The sequence below is a fragment of the Colletotrichum acutatum genome, assembly GCF_030867785.1.
Source record: "Colletotrichum acutatum strain CBS 112980 chromosome Unknown BDZ83scaffold_73, whole genome shotgun sequence".
Lineage (NCBI taxonomy): Eukaryota > Fungi > Ascomycota > Sordariomycetes > Glomerellales > Glomerellaceae > Colletotrichum > Colletotrichum acutatum.
The window spans coordinates 36434-52306 of NW_026849067.1; the positions used below are offsets into that span (position 1 = coordinate 36434).

At 50.4% G+C, this 15873-nt stretch overlaps 8 protein-coding genes across 8 annotated transcripts; 4 read left to right on the forward strand and 4 right to left on the reverse strand.

The window, feature by feature from the left end:
- Window positions 1-44: 44 nt before the first annotated feature.
- Window positions 45-2035, reverse strand: BDZ83DRAFT_627849 (uncharacterized protein). The gene is made up of 5 exons (XM_060508660.1): window positions 1623-2035; window positions 1512-1548; window positions 1385-1452; window positions 952-1319; window positions 45-893 (listed from the first exon to the last, which is right to left on the reverse strand). The coding sequence occupies exons 1-5, from the start codon at window positions 1812-1814 to the stop codon at window positions 314-316; spliced, it is 1245 nt and encodes a 414-aa protein (XP_060362893.1). The 5' UTR covers window positions 1815-2035; the 3' UTR covers window positions 45-313.
- Window positions 2036-2097: 62 nt separating this feature from the next.
- BDZ83DRAFT_732297 (uncharacterized protein) lies at window positions 2098-3198 on the forward strand (the record flags this gene model as incomplete). Its single annotated transcript, XM_060512892.1, has 2 exons — window positions 2098-2289; window positions 2531-3198. 2 exons carry the CDS (start codon window positions 2098-2100, stop codon window positions 2909-2911), a joined length of 573 nt encoding a protein of 190 aa, XP_060362894.1. The 3' UTR covers window positions 2912-3198.
- A 156-nt stretch (window positions 3199-3354) lies between these two features.
- On the reverse strand, window positions 3355-4402 carry BDZ83DRAFT_703204 (family 43 glycoside hydrolase; the record flags this gene model as incomplete). The annotated part of the gene is made up of 2 exons (XM_060511477.1): window positions 3355-4067; window positions 4120-4402. 2 exons carry the CDS (start codon window positions 4400-4402, stop codon window positions 3355-3357), a joined length of 996 nt encoding a protein of 331 aa, XP_060362895.1.
- A 1582-nt stretch (window positions 4403-5984) lies between these two features.
- BDZ83DRAFT_582033 (uncharacterized protein) lies at window positions 5985-7062 on the forward strand (the record flags this gene model as incomplete). The annotated part of the gene is made up of 3 exons (XM_060505514.1): window positions 5985-6274; window positions 6341-6522; window positions 6590-7062. The coding sequence occupies 3 exons, from the start codon at window positions 5985-5987 to the stop codon at window positions 7060-7062; spliced, it is 945 nt and encodes a 314-aa protein (XP_060362896.1).
- Window positions 7063-9549: 2487 nt separating this feature from the next.
- Window positions 9550-10701, forward strand: BDZ83DRAFT_653544 (uncharacterized protein; the record flags this gene model as incomplete). The annotated part of the gene is made up of 1 exon (XM_060510627.1): window positions 9550-10701. The coding sequence occupies one exon, from the start codon at window positions 9550-9552 to the stop codon at window positions 10699-10701; it is 1152 nt and encodes a 383-aa protein (XP_060362897.1).
- Window positions 10702-11018: 317 nt separating this feature from the next.
- BDZ83DRAFT_721076 (p-hydroxylaminobenzoate lyase) lies at window positions 11019-11770 on the reverse strand (the record flags this gene model as incomplete). The annotated part of the gene is made up of 3 exons (XM_060512344.1): window positions 11019-11481; window positions 11553-11643; window positions 11758-11770. 3 exons carry the CDS (start codon window positions 11768-11770, stop codon window positions 11019-11021), a joined length of 567 nt encoding a protein of 188 aa, XP_060362898.1.
- Window positions 11771-13330: 1560 nt separating this feature from the next.
- On the forward strand, window positions 13331-14743 carry BDZ83DRAFT_582027 (Alpha/Beta hydrolase protein; the record flags this gene model as incomplete). Its single annotated transcript, XM_060505513.1, has 1 exon — window positions 13331-14743. The coding sequence occupies one exon, from the start codon at window positions 13331-13333 to the stop codon at window positions 14741-14743; it is 1413 nt and encodes a 470-aa protein (XP_060362899.1).
- A 305-nt stretch (window positions 14744-15048) lies between these two features.
- On the reverse strand, window positions 15049-15649 carry BDZ83DRAFT_721078 (uncharacterized protein; the record flags this gene model as incomplete). Its single annotated transcript, XM_060512345.1, has 2 exons — window positions 15049-15510; window positions 15629-15649. The coding sequence occupies 2 exons, from the start codon at window positions 15647-15649 to the stop codon at window positions 15049-15051; spliced, it is 483 nt and encodes a 160-aa protein (XP_060362900.1).
- Window positions 15650-15873: the final 224 nt, after the last annotated feature.

Genomic DNA, 15873 nt, shown 5'->3' on the forward strand with positions numbered 1-15873 from the left:
CACATGTTCCTGACTCGGCAGCTTTCTTCAGGGTCCACTTGGCCCACCGTGCCCACCTCGGACTTGTCTTTCTCCTTCTGGAAACAACATGGAAAAACCCTGATGCCTGCCACCTACCGTCATTCCTCCTTCTTGCAACTCTAAGTTCAGTCCCTCAATTTGATGCCATTCACAAGTTACTACTGCATTACTTTCCAAAAGACTTATCAATATGACTCTTTTCTGCTGCCCTGGAATTACTCCTTTGATAAATGATCCCCAACGCCTTGCTAAACACATTTGCCCCCGGTTCTCTCCATCATTAGGGCCCTTCTCACTCCTCGTTAGATGATTCTGATAGCGGCCGGGACCGAGGAAGAAGCCTTGCAGGGCTGGTGTACGACCTCGGAGGCGGGCTCAATGGTGTGACGAGTTCTTCATCTAGCGGCCCAAACACGTCAGATCCATCATCCGACTCTCCAGCCGGCATCGCTGGAGTGATGTCTGTCACGGTAGTCAATCCATGAATATTTCCCTTCTGGTTGTAAGGCGCCTCTGGCGGCATCTCCGGCTCCATGTTCGTGTCAAAGCCCATCTCGATGTCAAAACCCAAATCCATCGTCGTTATGTTTTGGATGCTTTGCTGACTGTGGCTCCCGAACGTTCCCCCATTGATCCGCTTATGAAATAGTTTCGCCTCAGCGCTTGCTTCAGATCGTTGTCGGTTGTAATATTGCGAGCAAGTAGATCTCGGAGACCGAAGCAGAGGTCGAAGTGTCGGTATGCAAGCGCAAATCACGGCGCAGCAGAGCTCGACCTCGGACCAGATCAGTGATGGAATCACATCCCACGTTACATCAGCTGTGAATACATGGGTAAGAGTAGACATCCTGACAACAGAGATGGCCGTTGTGCTGAAATTCAGAAATCAGTAAGAGCAATGCTTCACCGGGATATGGATCACAAGCTCACATGAATCCAACGCCAAATGTAACAATCAGCGCAGCCTTCTGAGCTCGTTTCAGATTCAAGCTGCTCAAAAGAGGGATCGGCATGAAGAATATGATCATGTCGGTCACCAAGTGAACTGCAGCTGTTGCCATCCACCACGCCCCCTGGTCGTACCGCTCAAACGCAAAGGTGTCGCCTCTCCAACCTGGTGCGCTGATAACGACGGATGACACCACTACGGCAATACCGAATACCGCAATAAAGCCCAGCATTACATCGCAAACAAGACAGAACGTGGGGTGAGCGAATACTCGTCGGTATAAAAGGAGTAAAGCTATCTTCACAAGAATGAAGGTAATATGGTATGATAAAGTTGCGGCAATCGTCGCCTGTAGCAGGTGTTAGCATCGCAGATTCCTCAGTGCACATTCACAATCTACAAGATCACACTCACCCTGCGACCATTCTGCTGGACTTCAACGGGAACTGTCCAGACATGCATACCAAGCCCAAATATGGTGCCTTTCAGATTGTTAGTCGAAGTCTTCTCCCTCATGTTGCCATGGGTTCAAGAAGCTCACATATCGAAAAGATGAGACCAGTGAGTACTGTCAAAGCCTAGTATAGCTCATTTAGTGTCTACCTTCTCCAATGCTCTAGGATTGACAGTCTGATGGGACGTGGGTGCTTACATATGAGACGACGAGGAGAGTGTCGTCTAAACCCCATTTCTTCAACACCACGGCCCGCACATAGATACGTAGGGCGACAAAAATCAATGCAATTCCGAGAAACCCTGCGGTCATGCCAATGAGCAATGGAGCTCTTGTGGCGTCAGTGTACGGTGGGGTAGGGTCCCCTCGTATGAAGCTTTCATTGTGCATTGCGACTTCTTGTCAACCCTCCCGTTCCTGTCGATGGAGCTTCTGTGACGGACGGCCCTTGGATAGCCGTAAGTTTCCAAATTTTTGAATAAGATGGCTTTCCAGGCCGACATTGAGAACACAAGGAGAAATGAAACATTTTGTCAAGTCGTTGCGGAAACCTGGGAACTAAATGCCAGGGTGACACCAGATACATGGCCTGGGACCTCGCACGTTGAAAACAATGGAATGCAAAGAGATACATGGAACACCAGAAGTTAGCCACTAACAATCAAAGCTTGCCATGTCCGGCGATCCTGAACTACCGAGGAGACAACATCTCGAGATTCATCACCGCATGCGGCCACGCCACAATGTTTTCCAGCCGCCACAACGCAGACGGCCGGGGATTCGAAAGCCCACAGGCCTAGAGTCGACTCCTTACGACCACAATTTGGGGCCAATGTGCGTGGGTAAACAGTCAGCCATTGATGCCGTAGGTTTACATGGCGAATCCAGGGAACCTATCAGAGACGACCTTGGACGTACAATACCACACTCTTGATCCCATGGCCTGTTGTTTCGGGCTTTTCGTTGGGGCTGGAAACGAGGTAGTACAGAGCCACCGGCGCGCTTCCCCGAGCTCTTTCGGAGAGTGCTAGAGGCATTCGTCGATTGGTGTCACCCAAGGAGGATCTGCGGTTCCGGTAAACTGGGTACGATCCACTACTAATTAGTTCGTCTGCCCTGCACGCACTCACGGTACTATCCGATACAAGGCGACGACCTCCGGCTGGCAGAGTCTGAGGCGGGAAGCCTACAAGCCACATGTATTTGATGCTTTCACGTGCAAGTCTTCCGCCGTGGCAAACCTTCCATGTTGCCGTGCAGACGCGTTGAATCATGAGTCTGAAAGCATTCGAGGCTTTTATGTTTGTGGCCTTTGCTGGGAACTTTTCAAGCGAAAACAGATCGTCTCAAGCAGTTTCTCATCTTCTTCAAATGATCGATCACAGCAAGGGCTGCAGGCTGCAAATGTACCTGACGGCAAGCTTTTGCCGGAACACGACCATGATAACTCGAATATGTTGAAGATTACTGAGCTGCGAGGGCACTAGTAAGACGATCTGTCTATCTCAACGGGCGTCTTCCTAAACGTCAAGCCAAGACGTTGCTTGACTTCAGTGGAGACCTTGACTTCAAAGGATCTGTCACAAAAGCTCGGTCGCTCAAAGGACGCCACATCGACCGACGCGTCTCGACTTGCTGACAAGCGGGTGCTAAATATCCTTGGCGAGGCCTTTGCCGATTGCGGAACCTCGCTAGGCGTATAGGAATAAGCTGATCATATCAGCTAATTATCCCAACATTGTCTCCTTGATGACCAACTTTGATAGTGTACGAGGGTGGCATCGTCGGGATAATGATGATCCAGAGTTGCAAAGGGCACATGTTCAGCAATCTGAGACTTTGATATCAGAGGATCGCTTTCATTTAGTTCATGAAGTAGGATATGTACAGTGAAGATGCATGCTTGTGCATGAACAGCTCATGAACGTTTTCAAGCAGGGAACCTCGAGTTCAGTGCGTTCCACTCAGCCTGAGTAAGGGGCGTAACGGATCCGTGCTTCAGTCCAGAAGGGAAGCCGGAAGTGCTACCAGCCTGCCAGTTAGGCGACTGAATATTGCTGGTCTGGAATGGCACGTATTGAGTGTAGTCATCCAGTAGGAGGTGGTACAGCCCTGGCGTGGTGTTGTCGGCATATGAGGCAGGTCCCTCGCGAGGGCTCTCATTCCTGACATAGCCAGGAATACGGTTCCATGTGCCAAAGATGCCGTTCGAAGTGACCTCTTGGTAGACTTGGTTGGTAGTCTCGTTCTTCAGGAAGCGGGCATAGGCGCCAGATCTGCCCAAGTACTGGAACTCCTGGTCGATGAGGGGAGTGTCCGCTAGAGCAAGGTAGTCTCGGGCCGGACTGAAGGTGACAAAGTCCTTTGTCGTGGTGTATCGGATTCGGTCGAGCGTTGCGGTGCCGGTGTGGGCCGTGTCGGTGGACCGGTAGTGTCGAGCTGACCAGAAGACGTACCAATGAGCCTTTGCATCGTCCCAAATGGCTGACGGGGCCCAGACCATGCCGGCGGTGTCGGCTTCAACGATTCTCAGAGTGGAAGCAGACCAGTCGACGAGGTTGGTAGACTTCCAGACAACGATGCCCCTGCTGCCAGTTCTCGTTGCTTTGTCCCAGTTGAAGCCAGAAGCATTGATATCGAGATCTGGAAAGATTTAGCTCAATCACTTTGGCATCTTGGTTGAAGTCAGACTCACCAGTGGCAATTATGTACCATTCTGATCGCGAGGGGTTTGTTGTCAGGTAGACATCGCGAACGGCCTTGGTACCAACGGTTGACGTGAGGACTGCCTGACCCTTGTTGAGGAACTTGAAACTAGACGCGCTGTTGCCATTCGACAAGTGAAATTGGACTTTCGGGTTGGCGTCGCTGAAGGTCGAGATCAGGTAGCCGGCAAAATTGGAAGTTTGGCGGGCTACAGGGTTGCCAGCCACGATAGCAGCTGATGCGACCGTGGTAAGGATGGAGAGGAAGCGCATCTTGAAGTTATTCCCAGACTAAGTTGAGTGGATCCACAGAGGCAATGTCGTCGCTTATCCCACACGGCTTCACAGGCAACTTGGAAACTGCCATCGTATATATACTCATGTCAGCGGCGATGAGGTGATCAAATTGACGACAGGGCCTTGGCATCAAGTTCTCAAGTACCGTCGCAAATGAGCTCTCCAAACCCACGAGCGCAAAGCTTCATATCGATGTTGCTCTTCTATGGCGCGGCTAGCTATCTAGCTCCGAGTCGGGGTAGCGTCTTACCGAGCTCTTTCACGATGCGGGGACACCAAACCCCACAGACGGTGCAATCACGTCCGTTCATGGGGTTAGCGCCTGGGGAAGACAGGCCTCTTTCGGTAGATACGGTAAAATACCCCATGGAGGACCACATTGCTCTGCGGAGAGACCCATCTGGAGAAATCCACAAGTCGGTTGCGAACCTTGTTATTGCCCCTTGTTCATGATGCCATCGCGTGGGTGTCCGGAAGCACCCGCAGTACTGGGATGATCACATGGCGCAAGGACGCATTCTTGATTTAAGCGCCAATAGACTTCCAAGAAACCGGTCAAACTCACAGTCCCAATAGCGTGTTTAACCGTTGCTTGGAATCCACACACACCCCTGGTAGGAAGAGTTGCGAGCCGAGTTCGAAGCCGCCCAATCATGAGGTGTCGGGCAAGCGGTTTTGGAAAGGAAAGGAAATTGGGTTGATACACGCGATGCTCCCTTGCCATCCCGAGTCCGCGTACCTGCGTTGTTTGCTGTTGCCAGTCTGGAAATCTTTCGACCGAGCTACTTCGCTATCTATAGGGAGCACCAACGCTGCCGTTGACCTGCGCTAATCTGAAGACGAAAGTGAACACTGAGTATAGCGGGCTTGACGCAAGAAGCGCAGCCGAATTGAGCTCCTGTACGTTCCTCGTCGGAGACTAGTAATCAATGACTCCCATAGGGGAGCAACATATTGAAGTCCTACAATCCATACAGATACCTAAGCACGGATGGGCATGGACACCGACTTCGGAACGTGGAGCAGAATTCGATAACGCAGTCACATCTGGTAAGGTAGATCATCAACAAACTCCCGGAAACCCACTAGCTAGGGCTGACTAGCCTTAGTGTCGTGAGCATAACTTGCACACTCCTCTCCTACTGCTGACGGTCAGTAGAAGCGGCGCCGAATCAGACAGCTTCGATGGAGCACCGGCATCTCTGCTCGGCGGCTCAGGAAGGTCCGGCTTGGCTTCAGAGTCCGAAGGCCGCAGCCCACTTTTAAGGCCGGGCTTTGAGGCGTCTTCGAGCTTCATCTCATGTCCGAAGGCCAGGCACCTTTCTGCTGACACCAAAGGGTAAGACGAATGACGTAGTTTGATGCACTTTGTTCCTTGAGGATCTTCGGCAGACAAAGTTCTCCGCAATTTTCGTAAGCTTACGATGCTTATCACCACGTTCTCTTCGCTTCATTGTTCATTTATACCCTCTTGATTCCGCCAGACTCGGATAGACGATTTCCTCTAAATCGTAGGCACACTGAAAACCAATCGACCCGGAACATACAAATCGACGAAATGCGGGAATCCAATGTTTGGCTTATCACGGGCACCACCTCTGGCATTGGTGCTGCCCTTGTGGAACAGTTCGCCGCAAGGGGCGACAAGGTCATTGCAACAGGCCGAAATGCGACCGTCCGGCTAGCAGACAAGAAGTCGGACAATGTTGTACCTTTCGACCTCGATGTAACCTCCCCGCTTGCAGATATCAAAGCACAGGTGCAACAAGCTGTCAAGGTCTTCGGGCACATCGACTTCGTTATTAGTAATGCCGGTTACTCTCTCCTGTCTTCAATCGAAGAAGCGGAGTAAGTACTTCCAAAACCTTATGCGGAGCGGGCAACAAAGGGATCTTACTAACGAACAGTCTGTAGCGAAGAGTTCGTTCAGAAAATGTTCGATACCAACCTCTTTGGAGCAATGAAGGTGGTTCAAGCAGTTCTTCCGCATTTTCGTGAGAGAAAATCAGGCACCTTTGGGTTTATCGGTGCCGGATTCGGCTGGGCATCTTTCCCGTTTATGGCTCATTATGGCATGGCCAAAGGTGCACTCACAAGTAAGTGGCCCAGACCAGAAGAGCGGGGATCAAATGAAACGAGACGAAGAGTCTAATGATTGAGCAGTGTTTGTGGAGAGTGTCCAGAGAGAGACTGCTCATCTCGGTATCAAAGCCGTAATCTTCGAGCCCGGTGGTGTCAATACTGCCATAAACGACAAGAATGAAGACAAGCCTCAGTCTGACGGGCCTCCTCCTGGTTTCCCCACTATTGCAGACTACCAAGGCCTGTATGGTGAAGCGATGGGAAGGATCGCGACAGAAGTCTTCCCGAACCTCCCTTCGTCCGTAGACAAGCTACCGCCAGTCATTTGGGATGTGTTCAAAGGGCAGGGATTAGCAGCTGACAAGGCGTTCCCAATCAGGGTGCCAATTGGAGTGGACTCCGTTGAGGTCATCAGACAAAAGTGTCAAGAGCAGCTTCGTCTATGCGACGAATGGGAGAAAGCTGCGTTGAGTACAGCTAGAGACGGAGTGACTCAAGTTCCGAACGAGTTCATGATGAAGAAGCTTTCCATTCTAAATATGACTTATTCCTGAGGTATCGAACGAAGATATCGCCAAGAACATGCGTAGACTAGCTCTCTAAATCTTGCTTTCACAACTCCTACCAGTGCTGATCACGTCCTATCCACAAAATTATGTTTTCCGTGGTTCAAGGTTCTTTGCTTCCGGTGAAAACCCGAGACCTCAGGACAGGTCTTCAGCACGTCGACCAGACCATGTTGCAAGGTGGTTACACTCCTCAACGGCGCCGGCAAATAAGGTTCACTAGAAGATGGAGAGTGCCCAAGCGTTTTCGACGAAGGCTCTCGGAGTGCCGTAGAGTTCCAATATAGCAAAAAATCAAGCTATCAAAGGACTTGTGTCAGCGGCACTCGCATTCCGATTGCGGTTTCGTCTTGCAGCTCGAACTCACCGCATCAGAAACCCGCAGATAAGGCCGTAAGCCCGCAGGCTTGAATGGCGAATGATGAAATTTATCCAACTAATGCGAAGAGAATAAGCGACCCGATGTGGGAGACGTGCATATTTAGCTTGGTCAACGCTGTTGGGTAGCGAGATCTGCCGACCGTCGGAAGTGGGTGTTGTCTTGGATGAACCACGGGGAATATCCCCTTCAACCGGATTGTCCGTATCGCGATTTCCACAAGAGCTTGACGTTCCAGTGGGAAATTGCTCGTTGAGAAAGATTGTAAAGTGGTTTGTAAAGGTGACCGGTCGGATGTTCTTGATGATCGTTCCTTCGTTCTGGTTTCTTTTGACAGGCCCGTTGTATTGATTCTTGGCTCTGGAGCAAACATTGCTCGATGCGGTGTACGGATATGTGAACTCGCTTTGTCTTCCTGCAGCGTCGTAGTTCATCGTCGTTCTCGGTGGCATTGTCGGCGAATCGAACTACTGTAATTGTGCGCTTGACCAGTCAATCGTCGTAATGCCTCGGAAGGTGGTGTGGTCAGCCTAACTCAAGGCAACCCAAGTTGGGAGAATGTGCGGGAAACTAGGCAATGTTTCTGTTGTGGGAGGGCTGGGACCATGCCTGTGTGGCCATCGCTGCGGCAAAATCGAAGCAAGGGCCGTCTGGTGTGAAGCGCCAAGTGGTGAGTGTCCAGGGGTCTGCCCAATGACAAAGGGTCTTGCATGCAGCAAGTAGGCAAAGCAATACCGACGCGTCTGGTACCATTGTGAAAGAGAGAGGAATGAACGCTTCCGCATCGGGCACAAGGCACCCTGCATTTTGACCGCGGTAAGAAGATGTCGAGCAGAAGCGAGACGCGGAACATTGCTACAGACTGATAAAGTAGTCTCGCGTTGGTGCAGGTATCACTCTCTCCCAGCATGTTATCGACCATATTGCAAGATACTCAGCGCAATGGCCATTAATTAACTTGGTAACGCTAAAGTGTCTTGTCTAGAAAGAATTGGTGAATATGTGGAGTCCATCATGATCTTGTGTCCGATGCCCGAGATCGGCTTGATCGCAGCTTCTCGCAAACAGGGCTGCTAACATCAACTCATCGGGCACCATGCCCACCATCTTCTGTATAGGAGTAAGCCCAAGTCTCGCCCCCAATGTACAACTCATCGCCCCCAAGCTTCGTCGATCCAATCAATATTTCTTAGATAGGGGTATGTATTCGGAGCCTGGAAGAGTGTGAGTTCCTATGGAATCGTGAAAGATTCTCGAGTTTTCATTATCCGCAAGCAACGGGAGGGAATGTCCTAGGTATCTTAACTGGAATGATTTTCAATATAACCGTGTATTCAACTGCCTTGCCCTAAGTCGCAACAGAATACTAATTTATCACGAACGTCAGCCTCCATCAACTATTGTGGCATCTTGACTATGACGAAGTAGGAAAGATCTAGTCTCCAGATAACCTACTCTGTCTACTGTTCAAGTACTCGCAATTCATGACAGTACAAGTCTACTGTTGAGCTAAAGCAGTGAGTACACCCATTTCATCTTCGACGCCTATGTTCTAATGGCGGTGAGAGGAGACGCTTGAATTCCCACACCATAAAAAAGCAGGACCATGGCGTTATTGCCTCTACAGCCTGCGTTGAAACCAATGACATGAAATCTATTCTTTCAGTGAGGCTCTTCACAAACCAATTGAACTAAGCCGTTCTATAGACTCAGCCCCCTTTCCGGATAAACCCTGCCCGGTCTTGCATACCAGCCTTAATTCTTCCTACATCACAACATTGAATGTATCTCTGTTCATCTTCAACATGTACAGAGTTCACCCATAGGCATCTCATGACTTCTTCACTCCGCGGCCCCCAAGACAGAGACCGACTTGATCATCTACTGCCACGTTATCGCAACCTTCATTCGAAGCATATGTCTGCCCGCATGTCTTCCGGCCACACCACTATGCTATCTTAAGATTCAAAGTGCAAGAATCTCTTGTGCGGAAAAATCTATTGGTCTGTCCTTCTCACCGCCTGGTGGTGATCAGTATACTTTTCACATAGCCTTGGAGTTGTCAGGCCTCGACTCACTTTCACGGTCTCTCAACCATGGCCGAAATCATAGGAGTTGCGGCTGCTGCTAGCCAGCTTGCGGTATCTTGCTTTTCAATTCTCGAGCTCATGAAAAAGATAAAAGAGGCGCCATCAGCCTTGAAAAATTATCAAACACATCTCCAAGAACTCTATGATCTTTCCACCTCAATATCTCTCAATCCCCTTCTCCAGACCAAAGAAATTGGTGTACAGACTCTTTCGCTACAGACGATTGTCAACCAATACGACATCGAGCCAATTTTGGGTAGAAGCCGTTTGTTGCAATCCTTGGGGTTTCTTCGCAAAGAGAGAGATCTGAAGAACACCTTGGATGTCCTTGAAAGGCGCAAGTCCCATCTTTCTCTCATCATCCACAACATCGAGGCCAGCACACTCCACCAAATACACTCAGACATACGTGTAATGGCGAACCGTCCCTTGCGCAACAGAAAGGAGAGCCTTTTGCTTCGGTCTGAGCACTATGCTGCCGAATTCGAAAAACAAGCCGGTGGTTCATCATCCCCAACGAGCGGTGATTCAGTCGCGCTTGTGAAGACTTCACATGGATCTCAAGACTGGAAGCCTGCTTCTGCTCTTCCTACCTACATGCACCCTCAAAACATGACCAACGAAGCCGAACAAAGCCACATTTCAGGTTCAGATCAGGCTCATCTCCTTGCTACCGACGATCGCCCTTCTTCTCAAGATTGGCCCCAGCAGAAATTCCCCTTCGGAGGTGAAGTCAAAGGTCGTGCCATGTACCACAACTGCACGGCTGATAAGGGCGTCGATCAGATTAATGGAGCGTACGTCGAGAACGATCCAAATCTGCTTGACCTGATGGCTATGCAACGACCTGGACCTCACTTCAAGTACACCCACTTTGGTAATGCAAGTCCCACAGCTTCGTCTTACATGGCTCAGTCCTCGAACTCTGCCGACAATGCACTCCTGTTCATCAATTGTACAAAGTCTGGGCCTGGCGACCAAATCAACAATATCCACGCCACTTACGACCGAGATTTGTGTGGGCTCCCGGTTTTGCATGCCTACTATTCCGGTTGCAATGTGCTGTCGAGCCAAGGCCTTGTTCAGAATGGAACTAGACAAAGGCAGATCAACGGCCCAAGCCTGAAGAGACAGAAAAAGGCTCATAATGAGGATTGATGGATTTTGACTGTTTGCGAGGGATTCAGAGATCCTGTGGCTCGACTTGGGCTAGCCTCGTTTCAGGGATTGTGTCGAGATTTGCAACTTTCTTTGGTGTTCTACTTTATTATTTTCTCGTGGTCCTTTCTGTTCAAACCTTACTTTCTTTAACATGCCCCTTTCAATTCCTGTTATCCACAAAGGTTCCACTGTCCAAACACTGGAACAGAGCCGTGACACTCGCTAGAATTACGTAGAAATCTGAAGTCTTCCTTTATGGTCACATTCCAGCATTGAACCGTCGAATTAATCATGTTCTGCTAATGTATTAATACCTAAACCGATAGAGGCTGTGGGGCACCTGGCTCAGCATCATATGAGATCCGACCAGCAGGCAGAAAGAACAATGCTACCAAAGCCCCTCTCCGGACCTCAGGAAAGTGATGTGTCCCAGGTCCGGGGGATGTCCAGCCAGCACCCTGCCAGCCTTGCATTCCTTTGAGTTCTGCCGCAGGATCAAGCTGGATGACGCAGTTTATCTCGCCGTAAGGATGAGCGTGATATTGTCCCCTAAACTCAGTATCGCTATCCATGAACACAGTGGTGATGCTGAAGTATCTTGTCGATGCTGAAGGGAGTGCAATCTTGCCCCGCCGGTATTTGCGTCCGTCAATCTCGGTCTGCGCTACCCAACCTTCTTTGAGACCCTGTTTGATATATGAACAGAAGTCTTCGTAGTACTGATTGCCAGGTCCGAACTCTTGGTTGAGTCGCGTCTCTAAGGCTTTGCCGGGTGTTCTAGTGCATTCGATACGAGTTGATCAGATTGATTCCTACCTAAACTTAAGTCTCAAGTGGAAACGACTTACAAATCTTGCACTTCATTCAAAAAGTCGCAACACCGAGAGACAAACTCCGCCGCCGTCGGCCATTGAGACACGTCTAGCACCTCAGCTGTACCTGTGTTCTCCATTTTTGAGTATGAAAACGCAGGAAGGAAGAGGAGTCGATGGTGAATTGATATGTTTTGGGGAAGAAATCGCTAAGCCGAGATAGTTTGTCGGTAGTTGATGCCGGAATGCCACATGGTGCGGGGGAAGAGGAGTCGCTTAGATCTCGTCGACGACGCATGCACGGCTTCCTGGCGTGGCGATGACGGAAGCGACCGTTCAAGATGAACGTTCACGTGGCGCTTTTGCAGCTGACTTTCAAATCCGACATCCAGGTTATAGAAAGATGATTCCTCACGAGAAATTTTCAGATACAATCACAGAGTCGCGTCATGTTACACCTCTGCGAACATTTCTGACGGCGATGGGATTGTCATCCTGCATTTCAATGCCTAATGGCGGGTGGCAAGAATCTGGATGCTTTTCCCTCAAGAATCATGAGTCAAATCATGTTTTAATTCGGCCGAACTTCTTGTGATAAGTTATATGCTGCCGTCGCTCACCCAAGGTAGTATTTTCATCGAAGCATTTTCTACAACTCATTACAGATCGAATGAGATCTGGTTTGACCGGCAAAGTTTTTTTGATTAGAAAAATTGAGACATATAGACAGAATTCAAGACTTGGGTACATTATGAAATAACTTATCATTCTGAGCACTGTCATCCTTCCTTTCTGATCAGGTTGCCTAAGTAAATTCGGGTCGCTAGTAATGGTTACAGATAGATGTCTTCTTCCATGACCTGATATGTCCATCGGTGAACGTATTGGAAGAGGCTAGGGATTTCCTCCGCTGCTCATCTCACTTTCATTGATCAATCTCGTGAGCGGCTTTTCATTGCGCAACTGATGCGTCGCTCTGGTCACTGGATACTTTAAGAACAACAGGTTTGGAAAAGGTAAGTCCAGTATCTCAGATGCTTTGGTTGGGGCAAACACCTTGCTTCCAGCCCGAGACACCTCCAAAGGATTAGGTACGCAAGTAACCTAAGGATGCAATGCCGTACAACATGATGTACATGACCATGTTTGCCGGGGCCGGCCGATCAGAAGCTGACATCTTTGAAGGTGGAGTAATACCGTATCACTGGGAACAGATGCCCGTGGGAGGCCGATATAACCATAGCTTGGCGGGGTGAAATGCATGGCCAGCGTGGCAGAAGTCTCCGAAGTTCGCCTCTCACAATTAGAAGCATACAGAAGATGAGGCGGAATGGGTCGGAAGCGTTCCGAGAATGCTTTCGACTGAGAACACCCAGGTTCAAGCTGAAAGCAGCTCAAGAACGTTTATCGACAAAAATTTAGCTGAGTCGATTACCGTGGTTCCGGGCCTGGACTGGACCCCGATCACAATTCAGGATGGATGCGCTGCAACGGGGGGCGGGTGATCCATCCCAAAAGGGGAAGTTGTATGCGACACTGGGGCGAACACCAAGCTTGCATCGCACGTATGCTTAATATGACTGCTCAGCAATCTGGGCTTGTAGTATTGTGTAGGTAAAGCGTGGAATTAAGGTTCAAAATCAATGAAATCAACTCCTGTAATCATATCTATGGTTGATAATCAGATAATGAGATGAACCCCCTTTCCGTCCTCGATCTTGTATAAAGACCGCGTGCTGGCAGCGATCATGACTGTCTTCCGTTCCTCATCCAGCAGGGTTACGTTTGTTTCCAACTCAAGATCATTCGGCAAAATGAAGTCTTTCATAGCTATTGCTGCCGCCTTCGCCGGCATCGTCTCTGCACTCGACCCCATCTGCGATGCCGAATGCCAGAAGGGCTGTGACGCAGCCTGCCAAACCGCCATCCAAACCACGTACGAAGCTGAAGCCTCCCTGTGGGTAAGCGACATCGTGTCCGACCCGTTCTACTCTACGCCTTCCAACTTCACCGGTGCCAAGCCTGGCGACATCCTGCGATGGGAGAACGTGCCCGCTGCCCAGCTCTCTTCGAACTGGACTATCCCCGCCAGTCTGTCATTGTCAAGGGTCCTCTATGTAACCGAAGACATTGACCGCAAGCCCATCCCCGCATCCGCTTGGGTTCTTCTGCCTTTCTCTAACCCGTTCGCTAAGCCCGGGGCTACGGCCGAAGAGAATAAGCTTCGCACCGTTGTCTGGACCCACGGAACTGCCGGCCGTAGCCGCTTGTGTGCCCCCACCAACAACAAGGGTCTTTACTACGACTGGAAGGCCCCTTTCATCCTCGCCGAGTCTGGCTATGCTGTTATTGCTCCTGACTATGCTGGTCAGGGTTCCGATATTCCCCAGGGCTTCATGTACGAGTCTGGCTGGCTCCACGTTGCTGATGTCGCATACTCTCTTGTTGCCGCGAGAAAGGCTATCGGCGACCTTTTGGGACAGAAATGGGTGGTCTATGGTCACAGCGAAGGTGGCATGACGGCATGGAGAACCAACGAGCGTCTGGCTCAGCCTGGCCAAGAAGCTCTTCTGGAGGCCGGCGAGTTCGTCGGCTCCGTGGCTGCCGCCCCAGCTTTGCGGCCGCAAAAGTTGATCCCCGCCTCCCTCGCGCTTGCCCAAGGAAAAGCTGCCCACGATCCCTTCTCGGTTTACTTCCTCCAGTCTCTGTCTCTGCTCTTCCCCGACCAGATCAAGGTTGCGGACTACCTTGGAGAGATTCCCTTGCAGCGCCTCGGCGCCCTCGACAAGTCATGCTTCACGTCCGGCTTCGCTATCGTCGGTGACTTCACCCCTGAGCAACTCTACAAGAACACGAGCTGGTTGACGCTTCCTATCGTCGACGAATGGGCTGTTAGATATAACGGCCAAGGCCCGCACTCCATCGCAGCGCCAATGTTGGTCATTTCTGGCGAGACCGACACGATCACGCCTAACAACCTTACACTCGATGACTTCAACCAGACTTGCACCTCATTCCCCGAGAGCCCTGTTCATGCACGAGTTTACCCGAGTATGGGCCACGGCCAGGTTCTGGAGGCGGCGAGAGCTGACATTGCTGCATGGATTGGCGCGAGATTCGACGGAGTTCCGGTCGAAAAGACGTGTGTGAAGGATGAGGTCAAGCCTCTGACCGACCGATATGCTATCGGCGAGCTTTTCTGGCATGCAACTGCCCAGCCTTTCTAAGGAACTATTCGAGGAGGGTAGAGCGATTAGCGTTGACTGTTTCATGGGAAGTCGTTCAACGTGCTACCTTATCACTACTCAGCCTTGTTGGGCTCTCTTGGAAGGCAGTCGACGTTGACGCCTTGCCATTGAATTGTGGGGGAATTGTCCTCTACGGAGACTGGAACCTAGCTCAAATTCATCAAAGTAGTGCGAGTTTTTTTTTACCTGTGCCTCCATCGTGAATCTAAATCTCCTTGTGTTCTGCTCTGCTCGAAAAGCCGACTTGGTGAAATGATGTATACTGTTCCGATGCCCTATCGCCATCACCGATTAAGATTGAAATTCAGCTTTTTTTCGCCTCTTTTCTCACGCCAGTAATTGGTGCCTTCTAGCAACTCTGGGCAGCCTCGGACCATCCAGCCCCATTTCCGCAGAAACGCGACATTGACTTCCCAACCGCGGGGATCCCAAGACTCGCCCCATACTATCATGCGCGGTCGCTCCACGCCGTCCTTTTTGTCATCGAGATGGAAGATGTCGAGGCAAAAGTCGTCCTCGTCAAAGAATCCAAGCTCTTCAGCCCGTATTCCGGCTTCTCTCAACGACGGAAATGGGAAGACGTCAAGAAAAGGGTGATGTGTAATCTTTTTCTGCGCTTCCGTTGGACGTAAATATGGGGGCCACGAGAGCTCTTGTCGAGAATAGCAAGGAAGATCTGGGCCTTGGAGATTATATGGAGAAATGAACTCATCCTCACAGATGGAGTGTACGTTGAAGCCCAGTATCTGCGTATTCCGCCAGAGCGCAGTGAGCAGGTTGAGCTTGACGAGGGCGCTCAGCTGTCGAGGCGCGGGAGTTCCGAGGGCATAATTTCTTCGTGCCTCCTGTGCGAGGATCATTAACTCGCTCCTCCTTTTCGGGCATGGCAAAAGCGAGTAGCCTTCATCTCCGGTGGTACCGTGTTGCAAACGGCCGGCTGACTCTGCTTCTGCTATGGTCTCGTTGATCACTCCCTCAAGTTGACTCATTTGACGGAAAACTTCCTGCTTCATCCTTCTACCTAGATACAAACCTTCCAGTTAGACGACGCTGAATCGCTTTTGAATTCAAAGGAACGCAGGGTGAACTAACGGCGTGCTCTTTGGTTG

Excerpts from the sequence above, each read along its gene's own strand:
- BDZ83DRAFT_627849 (XM_060508660.1), bottom strand. The coding sequence starts at position 1,814 with ATGCACAATGAAAGCTTCATACGAGGGGACCCTACCCCACCGTACACT. Across the intron at positions 1,453-1,511 it reads TGGTCTCATCTTTTCGATAT|GCACCATATTTGGGCTTGGT; the intron begins GTGAGCTTCTTG and ends ACAATCTGAAAG. Across the intron at positions 1,320-1,384 it reads TCCAGCAGAATGGTCGCAGG|GCGACGATTGCCGCAACTTT; the intron begins GTGAGTGTGATC and ends CACCTGCTACAG.